Genomic DNA, 27780 nt, shown 5'->3' on the forward strand with positions numbered 1-27780 from the left:
TAATTTCTATTAAAATAAATTTGTTAAAGAAAAAATAATTTTGCGATATTGTTGTTTATTTTTATAGTTTGACCCGTGACCGTATAAATATTTCTTATGTATAAATATTTGCTTTCACTTTAAATTTGTTCTTTAAAATGTATTACATAATTATGGAAAGAAGTTATTTACTTGTTTATAGTATTAATGCACATTAAATTTAAGATTTATCATGAATTTGTTGTGGAATTAATTTAGGAAATTATGCATTAAATTAGGAAAAGACAAAATCCTTAAAATTAGGTTTATTGCATTTCCTCGGTGCAATATCAGGTGTTACTAAATGGGCAACCCCGTGGTCAAATTTTACCTCAGAGGGGATTAAGGCAAGGCGATCCCCTATCCCCGTACTTATTCATTATATGTACGGAAGCATTGATTGCAAACATAAAAAGGCGGAGAATAATAAACAGATCACGGGAATGAAGGTGGCAAGAGCCTGCCCCTCAATCTCTCATCTGCTTTTTGCAGACGATAGCCTTTTCTTCTGCAAAGCAAAAAGAGATGAGTGTCAAATTATCTTACGGATTTTAAAGGATTATGAGGCGGTCTCGGGTCAACTTATTAACTTCCAAAAATCTTCGATTCATTTTGGACATAAGATTGAGGAATTCTGCAGACAAGAGATGAGAGACATCTTAGGAATTCATAATTTGGGTGGTATGGGCTCATACTTGGGTTTACCGGAAAATCTTGCGGGGTCTAAAATTCAGGTGTTTGGATTTCTTCATGATCGTCTGAACGCCAGAATTTATGGGTGGACCTTTAAGTTTTTTACGAAAGGGGGAAAGGAAGTGATTATTAAATCTGTGGCAACGGCTCTACCTAATCATGTCATGTCATGTTATCGTTTACCGAAAGAGACCACAAAGAAATTAACAAGTGTGGTAGCTAAGTTTTGGTGGAGTCTAGGAGGTAGTACAAAAGGAATGCATTGGAAATCATGGGATAAGGTTTGCCTAGATAAGGAAGAGGGTGGGCTGGGATTCAAGGAAATAACTGATTTTAATACAGCAATGTTGGCTAAACAGTTATGGAGACTCATAGAGAAGCCAAATACGTTATTCTCTCGGGTTTTTAAAGGACGGTATTTCAGGAACGCATCACCCCTGGATCCGAGTCGTTCATACTCCCCGTCATATGGCTGGCGGAGTATATCTTCAGCTAGATCTCTGGTTAGCAAAGGACTAATTAAACGGGTGGGAACATGATCATCTATATCTGTATGGAATGATCCCTGGTTCCCAACCACTCGCCCGGGACCAGCAAAAAAAAATCATGTTACTAGTTACCCTGACCTTACGGTCGATCAACTTATTGATCACGATTTACGGATTTGGAACTCACAGGCAATTAGGGCGGTAGTGGATCTCCAGGATGTAAAAATAATAGAAAGTATACCTTTGGGTAAATTTCAGAGGATGGATAGAGAGGGATGGCACTTTACTCAAAATGGAAAATACTCGGTTAAGTCTGGTTATCAAGTGGAACGAGTGTATCCTGATGTCGAAAAACCTCCACAGATGGTGGGACCCACGGTTGATACTCTCAAGGCACACTGTTGGAAAATTCGTTGTCCACCTAAACTTAAACATTTCTTATGGCAATTGGTATCAGGGGGTATAGCAGTGAGGAAAAATTTACATGCTAGAGGACTTACAGGAGATATATGTTGTGATAGATGTGGTGCCCCAGAGGAATCAATAAACCATGTGTTCTTTGAATGCCCTCCGGCTCGCCAGGTTTGGGCTTTATCCCAGATACCATCTAATCCAACAATCTTCCCAACTGAGTCTTTCAACACGAATATGGATCATCTATTTTGGAGAGTTCTACCAAAAATGGATGACCATCATTTTGCATGGATTTTATGGTATATCAGGAAATGACGGAACAATAAGATCTTTAGTAATTTGGATATTGAGCCTAGCGAAACACTTAAGATAGCAGTAACAGAAGCAAAAATATGGGAGGAGGCGCAATCGCTAGCCATCTCGGTAATAGAACGGCCAATCCCAGATTTACCGTCAATACCAGGAAGATGGTGTTTCATAGATGGTTCTTGGAAGGATAAGGAAGTATACTCTGGACAAGGGTGGTACAGTACTCTTCAAGGATTCGCTGGCTTAATGGGGGCAAGGAATGTCCGTGCTTCTCTATCTCCTCTTCATGCTGAGGTGGAAGCATTAATTTGGGCAATGGAGTGTATGAGAAATTTGCATCAATTTAGGGTTACATTTGCAACAGACTGTTCTCAATTGGTAAAGATGGTGTCCGAACCAGAGGAATGACCTGCTTTTGCAGCCTACTTAGAAGATATCAAGACCTTGCAAGACAATTTTCACAGCTCATATATCATTTATGTATCACGCACACACAATCTGAAGGCCGACGGACTAGCACGAGGGGCTAGGACTCAAGCGTCTTTGTTGTGCACATGGATGAAGAGCCACCAACCTGGTTTACAGAGTCTATATGAGTCTGTAAAAGTCGACGACAAAAAAAAGGTTTATTAATTACTTTAGTGTAGGCCTGGGCATTCGGGTCTTCGGGTCGGGTCGTCTCGGGTCCAGGTCCTTCGGGTCATAGAGTTGAGGACCCAATAGGGTAATTTGAAAATTTCGGTTTCGGATCGGTTCGGGTTGTCTCGGGTTCGGGTCGGATCGGGTAAAGGATATAGGAACCGGTAATACCAGAGTATTTTTGGGTTATACAACTTTTCGGGTCGGTTTTCGGGTTTTCGGGTCTTTCTAACGGTTTTCGCGTCGGATTTCTTTATTTTCGGATCGGGTATACAATAAACGGGTCTAAATTACCCTATATATCCGAGAAATTACCCTATATTCCTGTAAAAAAACCTGCAAACCTGCAAAAAGTATGGGTATTTGGGTCTTCGGGTCAAGTTCGGGTCGGATTCGGGTCAGGTTGTCTCGGGTACGGGTTCTTCAAAGAAGGGAAGAGATAGATGTAGACTGGTTTAGATAGATGTAGGTCTGGTTTAGGCTTGGTTTAGTGTAATTGATTCAGGTCTAAAATTACCCTATCGGGTATAGGGTACGGTTCGGGTCGGGTCCTCTACCCGCGGGTCCTCTGACTCAAGACCCAATAGGGTAATTTGATCGGATCGGTTCCTACCTGGACCGGGTTTTTTCGGATCGGTTTCGGGTCGGGTCTTCGGGTCCGGGTAAATATTTTGCAAATCTTAGGGTTAATTTTAAAGTGTACTTCTGTTTTAATAAGATAGATAGATACAGTAAGAGCAGCCAACAGTTTTCATTAGAATTTTATTTTTAAAATCATTATATTAGTTAGTACGGTTAATGGGTCTGTATCAGACCTGGCTTAAGCCTACATAAAAGTGGATTTTGTGGACCTTATCCAGAACCATTTTATGTCAACAATCAATCCACAGAAACCCCGGTTAAGGGCATTTAAATGCCACCAAAATGATCGAAATTACATGGATCAACAAGTATTTAAGAAAATAAAACATAATTTCTCGCCTGAGAGATTTGAAGGTCTCTCTGTTGCCTGTTTCAGCAACTGAACTCTCCGCCGCAGTTTTGGCTGCGACAGACGTCCACTTGAAGTCGCCAACCTCCAGAAACGGGAGAGAAAACGTGGTAACAAACGACGGTCCGGAAATGGTCTCGTCGGGAAAGACCGAGGTTGGTGTAAGTCGACGTGTCCCCCAATTGCAAGGCGCTGGGACAAAGAAAGTAAATTTGTCCGAAACATCATCTGCTCCAGGTTGGCCTTCTCTTGCTGAAGCAAAAACTCTATGTTCTCTTCAGGGGCGTAGTATCAAAGGTTTTAAACCTGTACCTAAAAAAGACAATCAACGTTTCCCTTGGGCGGCAAGGCAAAAATGAATCCATCGTATAGGAACCTCTACCGTGCCTCTCAGCCTGAATACATGGACGATGGAACTCCAAAGGTAACTATCCCTACTGAAGTTATGCTGCAAGGGATTGCAAACCAGGAAGAATATATTTTAGGCCAGTTCCATAGATGTTCTCCTCCATCGGGTGGTCTAATATATGCAGTTTTCAACAAAGTTTGGGGTAGAACATGTAAAATAACGTGCAAGAAGATAATTGAATCTGTGTATCTATTTCACATCCCTGATGAATTGTCTAGGAAATGGGTTCTCCAAAGAGGTTTATGGCATGTTGATGACTGTTTGATGATTGTAGCTCCATGGACTCCAGAGGCTTCTCTTGATATTCCGGAGATTAAAACAATCCATGTATGGGTCACGCTGAAGAAGATACCCAACATATTATATTCTATCGATGGGATCAGTAATATAGCAACTGGTCTGGGTGCTCCGATGGCAACTCACAAACCTTGGTTGGATCCTTCAATGATGGGAGAAGCAAAGATTTTGATAGAGGTTGAACTTACAAAGCCTTTTCCATCCAGAATTGCAGCAGGAGACAAAACTGGATTTATCTCATTGGTGGATGCGAGTACGCTTGGTTACCACCTAATTGCAGTAGGTGTGGAGAGTTGGGACTCGAAATCAAGAGATGTCTACTGAAGGAAGATTAGTGCTGAAATCAGAGGAACAAAGCATTCTATTGAGAACTCTGTTTTGGATACTAGAAACAAGGAACATAGTGATCCAACTACTCTTGCATTAAAGGATACACTCAACATGGTGGCTGATGACACTACTAAGGAATCACTTGGGAGTGAATCGGAAAAAAGCAGTTTCAGCAGATATGGGTATCCCTGCACAGCAAGTTCAACAAGCAACTTCATTACTAGGAAAAGGTAATCAATTGAATCACCTTCAAAGAAGATTGCAGAATCTCAGGTTCTTAATACCAAGGAAACACATTCAAACATTGCTAATGTCTTCACTCCATAGGAAAGACAACTACTTGAAAGTAGTGCTAAAAGAAAGGGAGTTTTTCATTCACCTATCAAGTTTGCCTACTTAAGGTACTCTCAAGGTAAAGACACAGATTTATAATCTTTGGATTCTGAGACAGAAGATATTCCCGACAAGATGGATTTGATTACACCAGTATGGAAAAGAATTCTAAGAAATAGACCGGTAAAGACTTGGATGAAACAGAAGGACTTGATTCCACAAATCGCAACTCGAAGGAGGGGAGGACGAAGTCGTGGATCAAACTCAAAGAAACATCCACTTCCAAAACACCACGGATCAAAATCTAGTTATCATTATGATCGTCATCATAGATATATATTCATAATCATAATCATATCAACCTCTGACCTCTTAAGGTAATAATAAAATATTAATTAGTAGATATTTTAACTGGACTTTTTTAATTGGGTTCCCAAATTTAAAATAGGAAAAATACTTTACTAATTACTTTTGAGATATTTCATTACATCTTCCCAATGGAAATGATCAAGATACATAAATTTTGGTAGTTTCTATAACTTCAAAAACAAAAGTCCAAACAAAGAAAAACTTCAAACCAACAAACCAAATCCAATAAACCCTAACATATAAGAAACTACATAAGAAATTAGATTTCAAGTGAATTCATTTATGGCTTGCTCGATTCTGTGATCGAATTGGAATAATTTTGTTTTCTAATTCTAAAGATGTCACTCTCACAAATGATTTTAGAAAACGTGATATTATCCCTTGTGCTCTTCCTCTTTAGATGTTTAATTGACCATGAACCATGTGATGTTATTACCTGTAAAATAGTTTCTAAATATTTTATCCAAAATCTTTAATATTCCTGGGAAACTACATTTTAAGTTTTAAATTGAAAATTTCTTAATGTTTTATATCGACAATTGATTAAAGAATCGTTTAAATATTGAAATACATAATTATACCAAAGATTTTTTTCAAAATAAATTCATTGAAAAAACTTTTATTGACAGCCTAACTAAAATCAATAGTACATACACATTGGCATCAAATGAGTTAATATCTTGATCCTAATGAGTAAATATTAATGTATTATTATTATTATCACCATAATTTTACCATCATAATCGTATCAACACCACTACATTATTATTACTACATCACTACATTATTACTACTACATTATCCCTTACTAAATAACATCATTGTTACAAAATCATTTTTTATTCATACATAATTATATCACCTTTCAAATCTAAAGAAAAGAGAGACTACGTAATACAGTAATATTTAAAATTTGTACTACACTATCCATTGCTCATATTTTATTCATTATGTACAAGTTTTGATCACATATTTTATTTCTTATTATTTTGGCTGTGGAAGTGAAAATATTATTTCTCAAAGTGAGTTTCAGAAATGCTTTTTATCTTCAACTTTATATTTAATTCTAACGATGTCAAGCTGCACTATCTCTAGTTTTACCATCACAATCAAAATCAAATCCAAGTTGTTTACTTGTGGATATCTCTCTTTCTTTCCTCTCTAGTTGTTTACTTCGTCATTTTTTCATATCTTTTTGTTGATTTTTAATACATTAAAAGAAAGCAAACCCCGTCTCTACCGACTAAACCTAATATTTTTCTCATTTGGCTTCAGTCTCGTGGGCTTGTGAACAGAAAGGTTTATCAATCCTATTGCAGTTCCAGTATTGGCACTGCTCCTCAGGTCGAATATGAGCGAGAATCTGCATATTCTAAAAAAGAAACAAAAGAAGCATCAGAAACAACGCATAAGCATATTTGTCCACGTTTTAAAAATTGATGCAAATAGTCTCAAACAATTTACAGTCTAGCATTAAATTATAACTATAAGTTAAGATGAGGTGGTATATTCTAGTTAAATGCGAGAAATCCATGATTTCTCTCTAACATATTTGTAAGTATTATATATATTGTCAATACATCTCATGGAAACACAAAAGACATAGCAGCATCACCAAATTCGAAACAACAGAGATACAACAGACATACATTATACGGATAAACAAATCTGACTCAGAATCTTAAAGGAAACACATCAAGCAGAGCAGACAGAGTTCAGTGTCCATAGGTTAGACAAAGCTCACCCAAAGCTTAGAGGAAACATAAAATACATAACAGTAGCCAAAATCAAGATCAGTAGAAACACAAGACAGAGTTCAGTGTCCAATGTCTACACAATGTTCACCCAAAGCTTAGAGATTATTGGAAACACAGTGATCAACATCAGTGTCCTAGATCTAGACATTCTAGGTTAGACAAATCAAGCAGCCGAAAATAGAAAAACATAGAGAGTAGTGGAAACACAACATCATCAAAAAAGGACGATTTACACTTTAAATTTGAGGTTTGTCCAAAAAAAGAAGTTAAGGTGTACTTTAACCTTAAATAACATGTTACAAAATTAAGTGAACCTAAAATTACGTATTTTGTTAACAAATATATATTTTTCCTGAAAAAGTATGTTTGCACATCAAACTGGACTTCTACGATTGTTATTGATTATTTTGGGCCTTAATATTCTATCATAAGTACCCACTTAGATTATTTGTATAATTACATAGATTTTAGTACAATGAATATATAAAGCCCAAGCAGAATGTATATATAATTTAAATATATATAAACTTTTAAATCTAATATAATTTAAACAATAATGTATTTCACAGTAGTTATTTGTAAGAAACATATATATACACATATATATAATAAATGTGTATAAATTTATAACAAAAATAACATCTAATACATCATTATTTATTATTAAGAACTAAAAATGTCTATTAGACATCAATATTAATATAATAAATAAATAATGTATAAACAAAACAAATAAATGGTAATTCACCTTAATTGTTATATATCTACATTTATTTCTAATCAATCAATATATACTAGGTATTTTCCTGCACAATATAGAGAAAAAATTGTTACTTTTTAGATTTTTATTACTTTCTTTCAATAATTAATTTTAAATTTTTATTTAATTGTATTTATATTTAGTGATATGTATATATTTAAAATTATAATTTTGAAGATTTTTTTTTTATTTTTGGTAAAATGTATTAAATCAAAGTCTATAAGATTTTTTTAAAAATAGATATATAATTATTAAAACGTAAAACTAAATAATATTTCTGAAATTTGTACATATGAAAAGACACTATGTGCATTGAGATTAGGAACATATAAATTTTTAAAAATTACAATTTTTTTAAAAAATTGTCGTTGTAATAAAATTATATAGTTATAAAATAAAATAATATTTCACAAAAATTTAAAATATCCTTATATTTTTATTTCTACTATGACATTATTTATTGTTAAATTAATGATGATTTATGAATTAGTAATTATATAATTACAAAAATTAAATTAAATAATATTTCAAAATTTGAAAATATTATTATATTCTTATTTCTGTTGCTATATTATGCATTGTTAAATTAAAGATGATTCATCTTATTGTTATATATCTACATTTTATTTATAATTCATCAAATATACACACAAATAAATAACTAACAAATAACAATTTAAAACAATTAATATAGTTGATGCATATAAACGATAAAATCATACTAAATATTGGTAAATATTAAAATATACCATAAAAACTTAAACAATATAAAATTCAAGAAAATGTCCGTGCGAACGGGATGATCAGAATTTAGTTGACTTAAATAATCAGCCAAAAGGAATGTCATATCGTTTGTAGTTCATTTATTTATATATATATAATTGTTTTTCTTTAGTTTGTCTAAATTGATATTATTGTCGCCATGGATAGAGTAAACACAAATCTTGGCGATTTTTTAATCCAAATAGTGAAAAGGACTTGCCTTTATAACCAAATAGTGAAAAAGATTTTTTAATCCATATATCTACATTTATTTCTAATCCATCAATATATACTAGGTGTTTTCCTGCAAAATATGGAGAAAAATTTGTTACTTTTTTAGATTTTATTATTTTCTTACAATAATTAATTTTACATTTTTATTTAATTATATTTATATTTAGTGATATGTATATATTTAAAATTATAATTTTGAAGACTTTTTATTTTTGGTAAGAAATGTATTAAATCAAAGTCTATAAGATTTTTTAAAAAATAGATATATAATTATTAAAACGTAAAACTAAATAATATTTTCTAAAATTTGTACATATGAAAAGACACTATGTGCACTGAGATAAGGAACTTATATTTTTTTTTAAATTGCAATTTTTAAAAAAAAATTGTCGATATAATAGTTATAAAAATAAAATAATATTTCAAAAAAAATATTATTAAATTTTTATTTCTACTATCACATTATTTATTGCTAAATTAATGATGATTTATAAATTAGTAATTATGAATCCATCAACTCTTCTAACCACTAAATGTGCCACAAGTTCTGGTCCAGTAGCCCAAAAGTGTGCACAAAAAATATAATAATTTTAGTCTTGAAATTGTGTTATAAACTTATGATTAAACATCACATATGATAATGTTTTCTCAAATAAAGGTTTTCATTAATTTGGATAAAAAGAAACTTATATAGATAAAAACAACATGGAAACAATGCAAAAATCTCAGACCAATGCACATATTAAACATGTTTGAAAATATATTCTTAAAATTATGCAAAAAATATCAAGCAAATTATATTATTTTCTAACACTTTTACCCCGCACTTTTGCGCGGATCTCCACCTAGTTATATATATATGACAAAACAATTCATAAACAAATATTAGTTATTTGGTTTAATTTTTTGGAAGTTCTCACATATTTATAAATATTTTGAAAATCCCTATATGAGTACATTCATTGTTAATAAAAAATATCAAATTCAGTGAATATTTCCTTTTTTATTATTAAAAATCAAATTTATTTATTAATATTTAGTTATGTTTTGTTTTCTTATTATTAAAAAATTAAGATCAAAATTATATATGAAGTCTTTTTAGTTTTAAAATGAATTTATTTTTGGATAATTTATATTAACATAATTTCTGCTAAACTATTTAATAATTTTTGATAATTATCTAATCAAAACCCCCATGAATTAAATATATATCTAATGATGGAAAGTTAAATATATTATGGTGTTAGTATACAAGTCTCTTACAAATTATATAAACAGAACTACTAACTAAAATTATTGAGAACATGAAAAATAAACAATTGCCTAAATTATGAAAATCTGACAAATCAAATAAATAGATTTAATTATTTGTTATTATTAAAGATATCATATATGTAATTATTTATTTGTCAAGCGTCACTTTAATACATGTGCTGACAAAAAATAATACCATGTATAAAATTATAAAATTCTAGAATTTTCTTTTGATGACCCTGGTATCTGGATGCCTCGAGAGAAACCCGACTAGCATCTAATGACCGTCTCGGAAATTTGGGCATTGCCCGCCAGAGAGCCTGCCGAAGGCATCCAGATACTTTTGTTTTAATATAATTATTGTTTTTCAAATTATATAAGCAAAACTACCAACTAAAATTATTGAGAACATAAAAAAACAATCAAAACTATTCTATTGTTATATATTAAAATAAATATTAAAATAAACTTTATTTAAAAAGAATTGAAACATTTCTTTTCAAAAATTTGTAGATAGCAGTATCTTTTTATAAAAGTTATAGAAAATCTTTACAATGTGTATCATATATTTGTGAAAAATTCTTAAATAAGTTTAATATTTTCTGAAACAGTGATATATATGCATAATGAAAATGATTGGTTGGATTCTAATTGTAGAAATTTCCATGTCAAATTTAGTCTGTTATTTTGTTTGATATGGTTATATCTAAATGAGAAAATAAATAAAAAGGAAAGATATTCAGACAATAATTTTTTTTTTTTTGTCAAAAACATGGGTCTTACCTCCATTTTTAGTTACAAAAATAAAAGAAAAACTGGAAACAAATTACAGAGAAATAGAAACGACAGCGTACATAGTGGAAAAAGAACTGGTCAGAATTAAGTGGTGAATGAAGGACCGGTTTGATTTGAGCATAAATCAACTCAAATTTTCAAATATAACTGAAGATTAGAATATAGCCGTTACGAAAACACGCGTGACAATCAAAACACGCAATAATACTATTGTTTTTTCAACTAATACTTTTTTTTTTGATCAAATTCACCTTTTTCAACTAATACTATTTTATTAAAAATACATGAAATAAAGGGGAGAACATTTTTCGATCTCTTCCAAATCGTAAAAAAAAAAAAAAGAAAAAACTCTGAAGAACTCTCAACCTTCGTAAAAGTGTTTTGATCTCTTCCAAACTTTGCAGAAACGGATCCAATTCATTTAACATTGTAAGTGTTTCGATCTCTCCCTCTCTCTCTCTCTGCAAATCGTAAATTTATTTGAGGATTTTCGATCTCGATTTGTTTTTAGGGTTTCGATCATTTTAGATTCCGATCCCGATTGGTTTGGGGTTTCTCGCTCTAATGTTTGGGTTTCGTTTGAATCTTTCTAGTTCGATTGATTGTCTTGTTCCTTTATAGTTCGATTGCAATTTGATTTAAGGTTTCGTTCTCTCTTAGATTCCGTCCCGATCGGTTTGTGTTTCTCACTGTGTTAGGGTTTCGTGTGAATCTTTCTTGTTCGATTGATTGTCTTCTTTTTATACAGATTGGATCGTGATTTGTTTTGTTTTGTTTTGTTTTGTTTTGTTTCTGTGAAGAATCGATAGAAAAGCTCTGTTTTACTCTTTTCATTAGCTTTCTGTTTTCTACGAGTGTTGTGTTTGTTTAACCTCTCTCAAATTCTTATTCTTGTGTATTATTACAAGCCCTGTCGTTAGTTAGACAATGGTAAAGAGTTTATGCTATAGTTTCTAAGCTTGCGTCTTTATTCTTTTGTAGTTTTATTTTTGAGGTTCTTAATATGTGATTATGGTGTATCTTACTACTGTTTATTCCTAAATTTTCCTCTTTATCACAATAGAAACATGGACAAAGTACTCTACTCCGATATTCTAAATCTTGGTAACATCCTCATTGTTCTTGAGATGGTGTTGAAAATTACCCTTGCTCTATGCACACTACCATTGAAAAGTTCATAGATGGCTTTGAATTCAAACCCTCTCAATGACTGACTGTTTACTAACAACACTCTGTAACAGTTGATTCTATCAGATGGGTACGCCAGAACTGTATTCTTCTCGGATGCTTTCAGCTGATTGCTGACATGGAAGAAAATTACCTCGTTCAGGTTATCAGGAGTCCAGACGGGAAGATTACTGATGTGAGTAACCAATTACTTGAGATGGAAGGAAACATGATATGTAACTTCTACATATATATTTTATCTGGTTTCTGATTTTTTGAGCTTCTTCTTTTCAGGGTTCGTCTAATCTGGTTGCTTTATCATTCTCTGATTTATTTCCATGTTCAATGGACGATCTTGTACCGGCTGGTGTTGGACCTCATTTGCTCTTTAGCTACGTAAACCAATGGTATTTATGCTATAGTTTCTAAGCTAGCGTCTTTATTCCTTTTGTAGGATTCTTAAATCTGTGGTTATGGTGTATCTTACTACTGTTTCAGTTAGTTCACAACGAGAAGAAACAGGGTGATCGAGAGAGATGAGATGGAAGAGCGTAAAGGCAAAACAACAGCATACATGGGTTTTATAGCAGCAGAATGTTTTTGCAGTGACTCCTCCACGTGTGAAACCTCTCATCATTAAGGTAAATAACTCTTTCAACAACCCTATGATCGATTTTTTTTGGTTTGTTTTGTTTTGATGTTTTTGTTTTCCACTTCAACCCCCCCCCCCCCCCCCCCCCCCCCCCCCCCCACCCACAAAAAAAAGAACTTAGACAGACACTAATCTAATAGTGTTCTGTGTCAGATTCTTATTTTGGGAGCATTGTCTCTTCGCTGCCCCTATAGAAAACATATTATCCACGGCTTAAAAAAGTCTTTTTGACAAGAACCGGCTTTTACTAACCCACGGCTTGAAAAGGATCTGTTTTTGATTATTTGGATGGATTGGATTATAACGACTAAAAGTCTTTAAGACAAAAGACAAAAATCAAAAACAGATCCTTATTCTTTATTTACCCACGGCTTTAAGAAAGATCTGTTTTTGATTATTATAAGAATCAATGGTTAAAAAAGTCTTTAAGACAAGAGACTTGAGAAATCAAAAAGAGATCCTTATTTGACTTACACCCACGGTTTGATTGTCCCTTTGCTGCCCCTAAAGGAAACTTATTACCCAAGGCTTAAAGATGTCTTTTAAGACAAGAAGATGCCTTTACTAACCCACGGCTTGAAAAAAGATCTGTTTTTGATTATTGGGAGGGATTATAACTACCAACTAGATCTTGACCCGCGCTTTGGAAGCGCGGAATATTTTACGATGAAAAATTCACTAATAACTTAATAAATATTTTGGTAATTTTTAAAGAGTGTGCATTTAAAATATTTTTGCATTTAAATCAGTATTTTAAAATTCAACCCGATTGTGATATACCGGTTAATCCGGAGATCTGACAATTCAATTTAGGTTTTTAAAATATTCATATTAAAAAAAATTACTAAAACCCTAGACTAACCGATTGAACTGATGGATGACAGATATGTAATCCAATTTGATTTAAATTGTAATAGTTTCATAATTTTAATCTTATAATCCAAATTTTAAAGTTCATTATTTTGCAATTTATGAAATTATGAAGTTTTACAAAAATTTTAAAGAGAAATGATAGATATAAAATAACTAAGATTAATTATTGTATTGTTTGGAAACATTGATAATAGTATAAAAATATATTGTTTGAAAACATTGATAATAGTATAAAGAAATAAGTATATTGTTTGGAAACATGGATAGTAGTATAAAAAAGGAACATTAGTGATTTAATGTAGGTTTAACTATAAAATATAAATGTGTATTTAATTTAAAAACTTACAAAATAAATGTTAGGTCCAATAGAATGTTTCTGTTTTAATAAAATAGATGGTTAAGAAAGTCTTAAGACAAAAGACTTGAGAAATCAAAAAACAGATCTTTATTTTACTTACACCATTGGCTTGATTGTCCCTTTTTTGTCCCAAAAGGAAACTTATTACCCTCGGCTTAAGAAAAGTCTTTTAAGACAAGGAGAGGCTTTTACTTACCCATGGCTTAAGAAAGATCTGTTTTTGATTATATGGATGGAATAAACGACCAATGGTTAAGAAAGTCTTTAAGACAAAAGACTAAAATCAAAAACAGATCTTTATATTTTAACTTACACACGGCTTAGAGAAAATCTATTAGGAAGAAATGTGAGTATAAGGATCAAGAGTTTAAGACAGTCTTTAAGACAAAAGATTTGAGAAATCAAAAAAGATCCTTATTTTACTACTACCCACGGCTTACATAGACAAGACATGTCAGTTAAAAAAAACCCACAGCTTACAAGTCTTTAGACAAAGACATAAGACATGTCAAGTTAATATACCCACGGCTTAAAAGTCTTTACTACCACCCACGGCTTAGAAGTCTCTAGACAAAGACTTGCAAAATAGATTCACTAGTTCACTACCCACGGCTTTCACTAGTTCACTACCCACGGCTTACTAAAGTCTTTGACAAAGACTTTTAGACAAAGACTTACGAAAGTATTTACTAAAGTCTCAAAGCCAAAGACTTACAAAGTCTTTAAAGTCTTTGGACAAAGACATAGATGACATATAATTCACTTGTCACACTACCCACGGCTTTACAAAAGTACAAAAGGCTCACCAAAGTTTTGTCTCAAGACAAATGTGACACGATTTACAAAAGTCTTAAGACAGAAAGACTACAAAGTGAAAACAGACCTCTTACTTTGCTACACACGGTTAGTCTTTTAGACAAAAGAGGGGTCAAAAGTCTTGGTGGGGATGGTAAAAATCAACCAACCACACCTTACGAACGAGAGTCTTACAAACTAAAGACAATGGGTCGGTTATAGATTTGCTGGATGGAATAAAACGACCAGCGACTAATACTAACCGTCAGTTATAGATTTACTGGATGGAATAAAACGACCAGCGAATACTACTAACAAGGCTTTAAAGTGAAAACTATAGGTTGACTTTCATTCTGTTGGATGAATATAATGAACCAACAGCTTAGAGAAGGTCTTTCACAACAGTTTTAAAGAGACTCGTTAGGTGAAAAAAAACACCAACCGTATAGAGAAGTCATAAGTCTCAGACTATGAAACTGAAAACAGATTCTGTACTACCCACTGCTTACTAAGTCTCAGAAAAAGACTTGCAAAACAGATTCACTAGTTCACTACCCACGGCTTACTAAAGTCTTAGACAAAGACTTACAAAAGTATTTACTGAAGTCTCAAGGCAAAGACTTACAAAAGTCTTTGGACAAAGACATAGATGACATATAATTCACTAGTCACACTACCCCACGGCTTACAAAGTTTACAAAGGCTTACCAAAGTTTTGTCTCAGACTCTCAGACAAAGTCCTTAATTTACCACGGCTTACAAAAAAAAGTATTTGGACAAAGACATAAGATTCAAAGACACACAGCTTACAAAAACTTAACGACATATAAGACATGTCGGCCAAAAGACATATATAGATGAAATATGTCCTTAGAGGAGATAGACTACGAATGGGAACCGAAACACCTTTTGACTGGGAAAAAACTTTACTTACCCACGGCTGACAAAAAGTCTGTGACTTTTATGACAAGTCAGGCGATGGAAAGTGTACTTAGACCTCTTGCTTTGTTACACACAATTTGCAAAAGTCTTTAAGATAGAAAGACTACAAATTGAAAGCAGACCTCTTACTTTGCTACACACGGTTAGTCTTTTAGACAAAAGAAGGGTCAAAAGTCTTGGTGGGGATGGTAAAAACCAACCAACCACAGCTTACGAGAGTCTTGAAAACTAAAGACAATGGGTCGGTTATAGATTTGCTGGATGGAATAAAACGACCAACAAGGCTTTAAAGTGAAAACTATGGGTTGATTTTCATTCTGTTGGATGAATATAATGAACCAACAGCTTAGAGAAGTCTTTGACAACAGTTTTAAAAAGACTCGTTAGGTGAAAGAAAAAAACACCAACGGTTTAGAGAAAGTCATAAGTCAAAGAGTACACATGGGTTTCAAAGACTTGTAGAAGGGAAAAAAAACCTACCCATGGTTTGATTTTAGAGTGCGGATTAGATAAAGAAAATGTGAACCGAGAACCATCCAGTCATGTACGTAAAGACTAATTAATTTGATTTTTTTCCCAGGTTTGTGCTTTAGGAGATCTAAGGAGATTGCAAAGATATAATCATTTTTTTTGTTGAGGTATGTGCATAATGACTTCCGTTAGATCCATATAAAAGTTCCATGTACATCAATTTTGTTGAATTCATATTGCAAAACTTGGTGTCCTTTTTCGCTTATATGGTCTCAGAGATTACAACCAGAGCATTTTTCATGATGATTTTGTAGGATTCTGCCATGACAGGCAATGGAAGCTATTCAGTCGATGTCTTGAGCAGGAGAAAAAAGAAACTGGCACAAGATTACGATGATGAAGATCTCCGCCTGGAATTCTCTATCCCCTTGTGGTCCTCCGCATGTTAGCTTCTTAATGGCTACTGCCTCTGTATACCTTGCCAAGCCCACCTTCACTTAAGATGCTGGCAGCTTCAAAGTTGCTTGTCGCCTCCTTGAGTTCTTCATATGACAGAAACCGTGTACTTGCTGGGTGGGGAAGTGATCCCCATGATGATGCTTCCAGGATCCTTGGTTTTACTGAAAAAAAGGATATGTTATCAAGCAAAAGAACAACAAAGTTAATTGCACGAGAGAAAATGATAAGCACAGAGATTATAGCAGTGATGAGCACACCAGCAGCTACAGCAAAGATAAGAATAAGACGTTTCTTAATACAAAATGTAAAGAATCATGTTGATATACTCTCAGAAAAGCATTTTACTTTGAGAAGGTGCAGGAGACCAAGCCTCAAACCAAGTAAAGTTTGACTCGCTGAGCATATAGAAGTTGATCAGCTCAATTTGGTGAAGTAGGAGACCAAGCTGGGAAGCAAATTCGTTCAGGAACATGTTCCAGCTGGGAGTATCTGAAACATTCAAGAGAAGGATGTCCAGCTCTATAGGGATACACGCAGTGGCAGCCAATACTTCCTCGTTTCAGCACCATATCTGGTTTGCAACAATACTCACCTGTTATTGCTACTTTGCTAGTCTAATGACAAATCAAAATGAGAATAGATAACGTCTTACCTGAAATGGAGGGAGACAAAGGTGGCTTCGTTAAGCCATCCGGAAGTGCGCCATTACTAATTAGATTGCGTTGGAGCAATATCTACCAAACCTGCTCCAGGAGACTGGACATTAGACGGTTTGAGATGAACAGAAGCAACCAACCGACTATAACGGGGAGGAGTGTTGAGAAGATTTCAAGGTGGAGCTTGATAACGGCAAGAGACGTTGCTGTCAAGAAGATTTTCTGGAAAGATGATCTCATATTTGGACAAAAGCTTCAACAGAGAAGCTAAGATGCTTGGAAAGGTTAAACTTAGACATCCTGGCAAGTCTGAAGGATTATATCTGACTAAAAGGGTCTGATGCATTTGTGGATGATAGAAAATCTTGCGGAGGTTTCAGTCTTAATGATAGAAACCAACTCAACATATACTTGAAAGGTTTCTGGTTGCAAGAACGTTATGGAGTCGTTAAGTTAAAAAAAACGTCATTTCATTGTTAAGTAGGAGGATGAAACCTGGATACATCAGCTCTTTGAACAGAAGTTAATTACAGATCTTACAGAGATTGTCTTTGGAGAGGAGGTTGCTCGCAGAGATTCCAGAGTTCGCATAACTTGGCTTCTTATAAATCTTAAATGATAGTCTTCAAACACGAAGGCGTGAAGTCTATGAAGGTTCTTTGAAAAGGAAAAAAAAAGCAAAATGAGAACATGTGTCAAGTAAAAACGTCTGTCCTATTGGCTGTACCTTTCTGATGATAAGATAATTGCTTCTGAGGGAGGCTCTTCACAGTGTCCTTACTTACTGTTCTTGGTTAAGAGCCTGCGACTGCTCTGTTTCTCTTTGCTACTATAAAAATGAGTCTTTTAAGTCAAGCGAGGTTTTGGTGATCTCAGGTTGTTTGTTTCTGGAGATTCTTTTGCAATGAAGTCTCTTGAGGTTGCGGTTATTAATGGACGAGTAATATCTCAGAATTATGATTGCAGGTTTTGCAGAGTTAATTTAGAAGAGCATGAAAGGGTGGTTGTTCTCAGACTCAAGGTGCAGGCATTGAACTAGATGAAGGCATTGAACTAGATGAAGGCATTGAACTAGATGATATCGCTACTCTTCTCATCTGTGGTGAAGCTCCATTTATACCTGAGTTTTTACCTTCCGATGCTAAGGCTTCTATCCAAACGTGCTTCTCAAGTGACCCTGAGGACATAGGCAGCGCTTATGAGTTGTTGTCTCATCCGTTTTTGCCTCGTCCTGAAGTGAAAGAAGAGGAGAAGAAAACGGTGGACGAGACAAGAAGCTCGTTTCTATTGAAGCTGTTGAAGTTGAGAATCAGACGAACAGCTTCCAAGAAGAAGAAACCAACTACGGATGCTCTTGCTGTTTCAGATAAGAAGCCTCTGAAGTTGAGGTTTTTCCCCACAAAGGCCCAACAGTTCAAGAGAACTCTGAACAAAGTCTTGAGGTTGAAGGCTATTCCCATGAAGAAATGGACCGACTTCAATTTAGTTTCTGTTCATTAGTGTTTCTAGGTTGTATTTTCTGGTTGATTAAGGTTTAGCATCTCTGTTTAGACTGTAGTTTCTGTTAACGTTTAGCATCTGATTAGTATGTAGACTGTAGGGTCTGTTGATAGTATCTCTGTTTAGGCTTTTAGTTTAACTTTGGGTATCTGATTAGCATTGTAGACTGTAGTTTTGTGTTGATTAACTTTTAGTATCTTGGTTTTATACTGTTCAGATTAAAATTTAGTATGTAGACTGTAGTTTTCTGTTGATTGACTTTTAGTATCTCTGTTTAGTTTGTACATTCTCATATTTCATTACAAACATTAACGTTTAGTATGTTGATTATGTTCATTAGGTGTTAGTATCTCTGTTTAGTCTGTAGGTCTGTTCATTAACGGTTAGTATGTAGTTTCTGTAGTATCTCGGTTCTAGACTGTTCACTAAAGTTTAGTATGCAGACTGCAGTTTCTGTTGATTGACTTTTAGTACCTTTGTTTAGTATATCTCTGTTTAGGATGTGGTTTCTGTTCATCAGTGTCTAGTATCTCAGGTCTCAAATATGTATGTTACGACATTATAACTGTCAACAAAATAGTTCCTTTCAATTTGGTTTTCTCGCTATGCATAGTTCTCCTCTCTGCAAACTCCATTCTCAAACTTTGGTATATTTCTCCTCTCTGCAAACTCCATTCTCAGTTTTCTCCTGGATATGTGTTTGGACATAACCGACTCAACAGAGTACAAAACACTCTCTCTCTCCTACCCTTGTCACTACAAATCATGCATAACAACAAACACACTCGTATTTTCTATATGTAGTAAAGTAACTTCAAAGTCTATTAAAAGGCATTAGTGTCTTTTAACTTTTGCGTATCCCATTACCTTTGGGATCAAAGAGACACAAAGTCAAAATCTTTTCGAAAGTTAAGATAATGTCTCATGTTTAAATTCCTTTTTTTCTTTCTTTTGACTTCACTTCACATAGAGAGTGAGAGTCACTGTGGTTACTATTTTTATTACAACAATTTTTAGTACACTTTACTGATCCAAAGAATCAGAGTAAAGATCTTGACATCCTCTTTTTTGCTTTGTCAGTGTTGGTTTCACGCTATCTTCACCGCGTAGTTTTCATGGAGCGTCCAACAGAGACTCCATGTAAGAGTTCAGCAAACCCGAAGAAGCTCAATTCCCCATCTGTGTGTGTGTCTTATCCAATCATGTAGAACCGAGTTTACTGTTATAACTGGTCCAACCCCAAGTTCCTGCATACTCAAAACAACATGTTGTCAGTTTTAAGAGGAACTTGGCAAAGAAAGCAAACACTGCTTAACTCACAGAAGCGAGTTATTCAGTAACGATAGCTCTGTTTCCATTCATTTGAAATAGCTCATAAGCATGACGTATGCTCTCTTCCCAACATACAAAGAGACCTTAAGAAGTTAAGAGAGAAAAAAACAATTACTTCTCAGCTTTGGAGTCTCACTCACAAATTACAATAATCAACAAGGTAAAAGAAAAAATCAGAGAAACACAAAACAGATCTCTACGTTTTCAAAATTCCCAGACAAGGCTCACATCGCTGTTACATAGGCTATAAAATTTCAAGACCAGATGTAGATTTCTCCAACCTCAGTTTCCAGCAAACCCAATAGGACTGTACAGCTATCAAGATATATAACGAAGCTAGTAGAGGTTGTCTTAAGTGCCATTAACTAGTTATTGTGATCAATGGACTAGTTAACTTAATCTCTACATGAATATCCAACAACTATTTCTGACTTTTGCATCCATCTCTGAGTTATAAACTCATCCAATCTGTCATAAGAATATCAATACTAACATATTATTTAATACCTTATGAATGAAAAATGGCAATCAAAACGGTGAAAGAACCTTAAGAGTGACTCAAAAGGGTAACAATTTCGTTCACTGGTGATGATGAAAGAATCAGAAGTTGCTTGGTTTGTTAGCCAATGACTGCAAATTCAATTACACAATGGTTAAAAAGAAGGAGCAATCTTAAGACAATGATAGAGAAACAAAAGAGGAGAATCACACATTCTATCTTTGAAGCAGTTTCACCTTCTTTTGCTAGCGCTCTTGATTTTTGCCTTAGAAAGTAATGAAGAACATTACCCTATTTAAAGAACCTCATACCAGATCAGCAACCTCATTACAAACCTTACTCGATTCCAAGATCAGTGTCCTCAACAGCCAAACCCAAAGCAGCCAGTGTCAACACAATTGCTCCTCAACAGCTCGTAATCCATCACTTTCAAGCCGCTCTCACAGTGACATAACAAGCAATCTCTTCTTTGTGTCTGAATAAATGAAGGCAAAAAAATCAATTTCAATTATGAAACAAAGAGAGAGAAACCTAAGACATGAACATGGCTTCTCGAAAAAGACCTAACCTTTGTAGCAAAATGTTACGTAAAACGTATTAAAATCAAGCAAAGATGCAAAAAGCTTTGTGAATCTTGATTTACCTCAGAGCCTTGTCCGTCGATCGATCGGGGAGATGAAGAACAAAGTTGTTACCATGAACTAAACGAACAGCTTTTTGCTTTATAAGAACGAAAGCCAAGTTTCATCAGACAATCCAGAGAGAGACCAAAAGACAGTTTAAAAATCCCTAATTCCATAATCGGAAACCCTAGGGAACATAATCGTGAGAAAATCTGGTTCGGTAGTTTTATCTATTTTCATCACTCGAACCGAACTTGGTAGGAGTAAATAAATTAGGTTTTAATTCGAACCGGTCTGGTTTTGATGTTACTTTAAAAAATAAGGGAATAAATAGTCAAAGTTAATTAATTTTAATGATTGATTAGTGGATAAACTAATGACAACAACGTAACCTATTTATACAGACCAAATAGATGGAGAGAGTGCTTACTTTGCTTTCTTTTTTTTCTCTAAAGCTTCTCTACTCGTCTAACGCTCTGTAATTTCTGAAACTAGGGTTTCGTTTTCTTCGTTAATTTCTACTCGAATCTGTCTAGTTTCTACGCTCTGTAATATTGAAAACTAGGGTTTCGATTTTTATTCAACGATGGTGAAAAGAGGAGGAACGAAGAGGAAGGCTGTGCTAAAGAAGATTGAGGATAAAAGCTCAAAGGCTGTAACTTTCACGAAGCGAAGAGAAGGTCTCTACAGCAAAGCCGCACAGCTCTGTGTTATGGGCGAGGCTCAGATCGCGATCTTAGCGACTCCTTCTTCTTCCAACTCCAACGTCCCTTTCTTCTCCTTCGGACACTCTTCGGTTGATTCGCTGGTCTCTGCGTATCTCTCCGGTCAAAGACCAGTTCGTGTCCCTGAAGAAAGCAAAAAGATGAGGGAGGACATAGGAATATGCATGGCTCGGAAGGAGCTAGGGCTTAGTAATTGGTGGGAGAAGGAAGAGCTTGCGACGAGTAAGAGCCTTGAAGAAATCATGCAAGCCATGGAGTCCATGGAGATACTGATTAGGGATGCAGATCGGTTGCTTGATGAGGACGCCTTTGGTTTTAGTCAGAGAAAAGGTGAGAAGAAGAAGAAGGACGACAGCAACGATGTTGTTCTCCAACACCACCACAGAACTGGTAAAACTCAAACCCTAATCACATCAGAGGATGATCAGATCATCTCTGTTTGTGACAGTTTCTTCAACAACAATGATGATTTATCAGCAACTCATTCTGAGGAAAATATTGAAGAGTGGAGCGATATGGACTTTGAGCAACTCCTCAGTGGTTTTGAAGAAGAAGAAAAAGATGATGATCATCATCATCAGATTGAGGCGGTTTCTGAAAACTCTTGCAGCAACAATGCTCTGTTATTACCAGGTGATGATCAAAACCTGCTTGATCTTGATTTAGCTAATGTTGATTTGGATACAATTTTTGGAGGTTTGGCCACCCTTGATGCTGAGCTTGTGGCTTCTCTACTCATGTGATGAATGATTTACTAGGTACTGATGTTTAGTTCATATGTAATTTGAGAAGAGTCCTGTTTGATCTTGCATCAGTTTCCTTCTTTTTCTCAGATAAGAGAAAACTGATGTAACTCAAACAGGTTCAGCTTCGTTAATGATAAGAGTTTGAGTTTGTATTATTCTTTAGCTCGATATTTGTCTTTTTGAGTTTTTGTAGTCCAAAATCATATGATTCTTTGTTTAATGAAATCTTTCTTTTAATTAATCAATGGACAACTTGTTACACTTTTTACTGTCGTGCTTGTCTGTTTCTTCTGACTATTGTGTTTGGACAGATCACAGCTTCATCTTCGGTTGCAAAACGTTCTCATCTTTTCTGTTATAATTATTCGTCTCTCTCCCATCTTCAGTGACAAGAAGTTTGAAACTATTGCTACCAGTCTGTTTAAAAGAAGCTGAGCAGTGTACTTTCCATTGTATTACTCGGTCTTTACAAAACAGACGCTCTATGAACAAAGGGATGGATCCAGTCTAGCTCATAACCAACTCAACAGAGTACTAAACACTCTCTGCTACACTTGTCACTACTAAAGCATGAAGAACAACAATCTCAAATCATATCTTATACTAAAGTGAGACTAAATAATTACAAAACATCTTTTCCTACACACACACTCCAAATTTTAGAACAATAAGTTAAGAGGGGCCAATTGAGTTTGGTGTCTTCTTAAAGATCTTAAACCTATCTCGTTTGTACACCAACCGTGAAATTGACTTGGACGCAATCTTATTACTCTCTCTGTATTGGATTTCTCAGGTAGTCACATTTTCAAGTGCAAACTTATAAATATAGTTTAGTGTCGCTGAGTGTTTCCAGAGCTCATAAGAAGCCAATAACAGAGAAAGGTCAAAGATCAGAAGAGGACTTCTTGCATCTACTAGGTACCGCAGACAACAATAACATCCATAATGGATTCACATGTGCAGTGTTTCAGTTCTGAACCTTGCTTGATTGATAACTCTCGCAACATACTCAATCTCTCCCACATTTCTCTATCTCCTGTTTGAATTCAACTCATAGAGCAAAAAAAAAGCAGCAGTTTTGAAGGAGGAGAGGACTCAGGAGTCAGGAGGATTAACCAGTGCTCCTCGTGTTATCGTGAGTACACTTATTGTTCATAGGAACCTTTGTGATCAGAAATTTACAGCCTTTGTTGTTTATGATGACATGTCTTGTTTCTTCTGTCTCCTTCTGTGGATTTGAATTCACTTGGTGAATTTTTTTAATAATAAAAGTGTTCATACTGTGTTTGGTCGTCAAAGATACTCATAAATTGTCATAGATGTTGTGAAAAAGAAAACACATACATGGTGGTATCCTAATTAAATACTTGTACTGTACACTTCTAAGATTTAAGCACATGGACAATATAAAACGACCGACGGGGAGATGGGTGATTACTACAGAAAGCATAAAGTATTGTGACACTTTTAACACCTCCACTTCGTAGTAGGAACGCCGTCTCTGTTTTGTTTTGAGGTAAACTCGCGAGTCTTTGTAAAAGAATGAACCAAAGTGATTGTGGTATGATTATGTTAGGCTAATGAGTGGATTATTGCATGAAATGGATTATATATGTAATGGTCTGATCAGTTCTTCTGTCTGCTCAGAACTTTTTAGTGCTTTCTGATCATTCCGTTTCACCATCAGAAACCCCTCAACAAAGATAAATCCCGAGAGGAGAGAAATCAAAAACGAAGAAAGTTCTGATGCCGAAAAAATATGGCTAGGCAAAATATTGGTAAATTTTGCTTATTAAAAAATAAATATCAATAAGTCTACGAAACAAAATAAATACTAATATTCAACATCAGTAAAAATGAAACAAATCATAAATACTACTTCTTCTGTCTCATTTTATGTGATGTTTTAGGTTATTGCACATAGATTAAGAAAATACATATTTTTATTTAGTTTATCTTAGTACATAAAAATACATTAAATAAAACTAATTTAACCAATAATAAAAAAGTACAGTATTTTATAATTGGTCATAAAATTCAAATCATATTAAATTCTACCTAGATTAGTGAGAACATCACTTAAAATGAGACAAAATAAAAATCCTAAAACATCACTTAAAGTGGAACGGAGGAAGTAATATTTTTAAAAATAAATATTTGATCTGTGTCATATACAATATTTAAAATACATATATTAAAATTATATGTATATATATACATAAATATATATACACATATTATTAATTATTATATTTTATGTAAGTCTTAAAATATTTTATTTATTAAAATGATGATTTAGTTATTAAAGTTTGTAAAAGTAAATAACTTTATTTTTGTAATAAAATATAGTTATTTTCTATTATCTTTGAATTTTCATTTGTTTAAAAAAAATATTTGTATAGATCGAATAAAATATTAAATAAAATATATAAAAATTTAGATATTCGAACACTGAATATCCAAATAACTATGAATCGAGTCACATCAAGTTATTGATTATTCGAACGTAATGAATCGAATCACGAAAATTTGATTCGTATCCATCCCTCATACCTTAAAGAGGAATTAACTACTCTTCATCGAAATAGTTATAATTGTCATTATCAATTCAAATCCATTTGCTTAAGAAAACCTTCATCCATCAAATTTTAAACTTTAGTGAAAATATTAAAATGTTTTTAACAAAGAAATAGTAAAAATATTATATGAATATCTCAAAAGTATTTTATTTAAAATTTGAGATATATACAATATAATAATATTATTACTTTTTGTAGCTATAAATTGTTATTAACTGTTGTAATCTGTGTGAAATGTGGAGAGTGAATTGTGAGGAATGTTGTGTATTTCTCATTAGCCAACACCACATTATATAGTGGTTTGTACAAGGGTTTACAAATGCTTTACAAGGAAGTAAATCAACACATTAATTACATTGACTACATTGATGTCATAGAGAAGACTTGGTCAAGGTGATGATTCCAAGGTTGACTGAGTCTTCTGATCTCGGACCAGTTTGTAGATGAACCGATGTAGACCGGATGTAAACCTCCTTGGACTTCCTCTTGTACTTGTTGGACTTGTCTAGTACTTGGTTAAGTACTTGGTTATGGTTCATCCACACAATGGATATTATAACACTCCCCCTTGGATGCCATAACCATATGAGTTCATAATATGCTTAATGTTGCCTCATTAAAACCTTACTAGGAAAACCCATTGGGATAAAACCATAGTTAAGGAAAAAGGGTACAACACATATTACTCCCCCTGATTTGAACATCACTTGCTGAATAGATGTTCATGGATTCTTACTTGAACAATCTTGTATTGTTCGGACATATCATGTCTCTCAGAATCCTGATGGTACTTTAGAAAATGTACCTCTTTGATATCGACCACTTTAGTACTTTAGATAAAATGTACTATTTTATACTCTGGTCGTTTGATTATGGTCCTTGACCAAATCACTCTTATATGCCTTTCCATAATATTGGTTGGCTAGTACTTCAGATCCTTTATATAATATGGATCATCATTATATCAAGTATGATCTACTTAGCTCTTTAGGATTTATGGACATGCCTTAGCTTTATGAGTATAATATTATTTGCCATAGACAACCTTATACATAGGTCATGTCGGTTAGATCATGATCCTTATTTACATATGTTCATAGATGATCTATGATTGATCTGAGACATTGGCAATCTTAGTGTGCCGGCAATTCGTACACATATATAATTGATCCTCAAATTTATGTCTAATGACATCCATGATCTACAGCTTTATCATGGACCAAATCTTATAATATGGTCAGACCCGTTGGGTCGCATATGGACGCATAATGCGGTCCTACACCTTTTGTTCAAAGATGAACTTTGATCTTATAGCTTATCTTTATGATAGCTTATTCATTCATACCACAGATTGGTTGGTTCATGCTGAGGATTTTGACCAACCATAAGTATTACCAAAATTTGGCTAATTTGTGGTGATGGTCTATAACCTTACTAAGGTTTGATGAATAACCATTTAACCTATTTTAGGCTGGTTAGTATATCACAAGAAATTTTAAAATTCCTCTATGGACTGATTTGAATTGTTCCTATAGAACCTTTTCATTTGCTTATATGTAGCAATTTAATCCAGTCCATGGACAGCTTTAGGAAAATGCTGTTCATGAGAATTTCTTTTCTCATCTTATGATTCTGAGCTCAGTATATTTTGGTAAACCCTTTTAGGTACCAATAATATTATTATCATCCAGTGAGTCATATATAACATACTACATCTTTTGAATTTCTTCCAGACATTATATGTAGTGACATATGTAGTATTATCCACCACTTTGGATTATATAGACCTCCCTTGGTCTGTCTCACGATTTATCCTTCTTTCAGGATTTATCTATTCACTGGGCATCATATGGCGTTTACATATTCATGGCCAATTCAATACGCCTTTATCTGTCACTTTTAGAAACCCCACGTTTCTTTCTTTATTCATTATTATGAGTACTCTTGCGTGGGTTCATGATCCTCGATTCATTATTCATGTGCTACATGTTTGCGCTTTTTCTATTAATGTATGTGTCGACACATTTATATATATATATATATATGGTTTCCTTCCAGACATCAAATAATTCGCGAGATCTCATCATTATCAATGCCTTCAGTACCATGAGACCCGGCGTCCCGAACCCCCATAGTTGATACTGTCGGCATAGCCATTTTGGCCTTGTCTGGAAAGTCTATGACCTCGGTTTCTTTTTGCACCTTTCTTTAATTTCCGAGGTTCCTTTTGGAACATATATTCGGTCTACCACGCTTTAGGCGTGTCATAGACTCAGTAGCAACTTGGTTGTGTCTTTAAGACATCAAAACCGTGTGGTGCTAAGCTGGGATGACATAGTCATTCTTTCTCGGGTCAATGTGTCTGGCATTTTATTTTGCTATCATTGTAGCATATGGACGTCTATAAATCTTTTCTAGTCCGAGGATCTTTGCCAAGACAATGATGGTTATTACCATTCTTTACCAGCTTACTACTTCTCTCCTTTCAAATGTTGGATATTGGGATTCATAAACTTTATGTAATCCTTGTTCCTTGGCCTATGACTAAATC

The 27780-nt window shown here is 34.1% G+C and overlaps 1 protein-coding gene and 1 long non-coding RNA gene across 3 annotated transcripts; both read left to right on the forward strand.

Moving 5' to 3' along the window:
• The first annotated feature begins 11145 nt into the window (after window positions 1–11145).
• On the forward strand, window positions 11146–20411 carry LOC108822635 (uncharacterized). Of its 2 annotated transcripts, XR_008937566.1 has the most exons (7): window positions 11146–11281; window positions 12094–12215; window positions 12314–12660; window positions 16220–16277; window positions 16425–18101; window positions 18192–19448; window positions 19806–20411. It is a non-coding gene; the product is annotated as an uncharacterized LOC108822635 (long non-coding RNA). The 2 variants fall into 2 exon arrangements; XR_008937565.1 differs by having other exon boundaries at window positions 16425–19448.
• An 806-nt stretch (window positions 20412–21217) lies between these two features.
• Window positions 21218–22662, forward strand: LOC130498648 (agamous-like MADS-box protein AGL97). Its single transcript, XM_056992181.1, has one exon. It carries the CDS (start codon window positions 21766–21768, stop codon window positions 22645–22647), a length of 882 nt encoding a protein of 293 aa, XP_056848161.1. The 5' UTR covers window positions 21218–21765; the 3' UTR covers window positions 22648–22662.
• Window positions 22663–27780: the final 5118 nt, after the last annotated feature.

The sequence above is a fragment of the Raphanus sativus genome, chromosome 8 (genome assembly GCF_000801105.2).
Source record: "Raphanus sativus cultivar WK10039 chromosome 8, ASM80110v3, whole genome shotgun sequence".
Lineage (NCBI taxonomy): Eukaryota > Viridiplantae > Streptophyta > Magnoliopsida > Brassicales > Brassicaceae > Raphanus > Raphanus sativus.

Bases quoted from the DNA above. Each gene is read 5' to 3' on its own strand.
- LOC130498648 (XM_056992181.1), top strand. From the start codon at position 21,766: ATGGTGAAAAGAGGAGGAACGAAGAGGAAGGCTGTGCTAAAGAAGATT.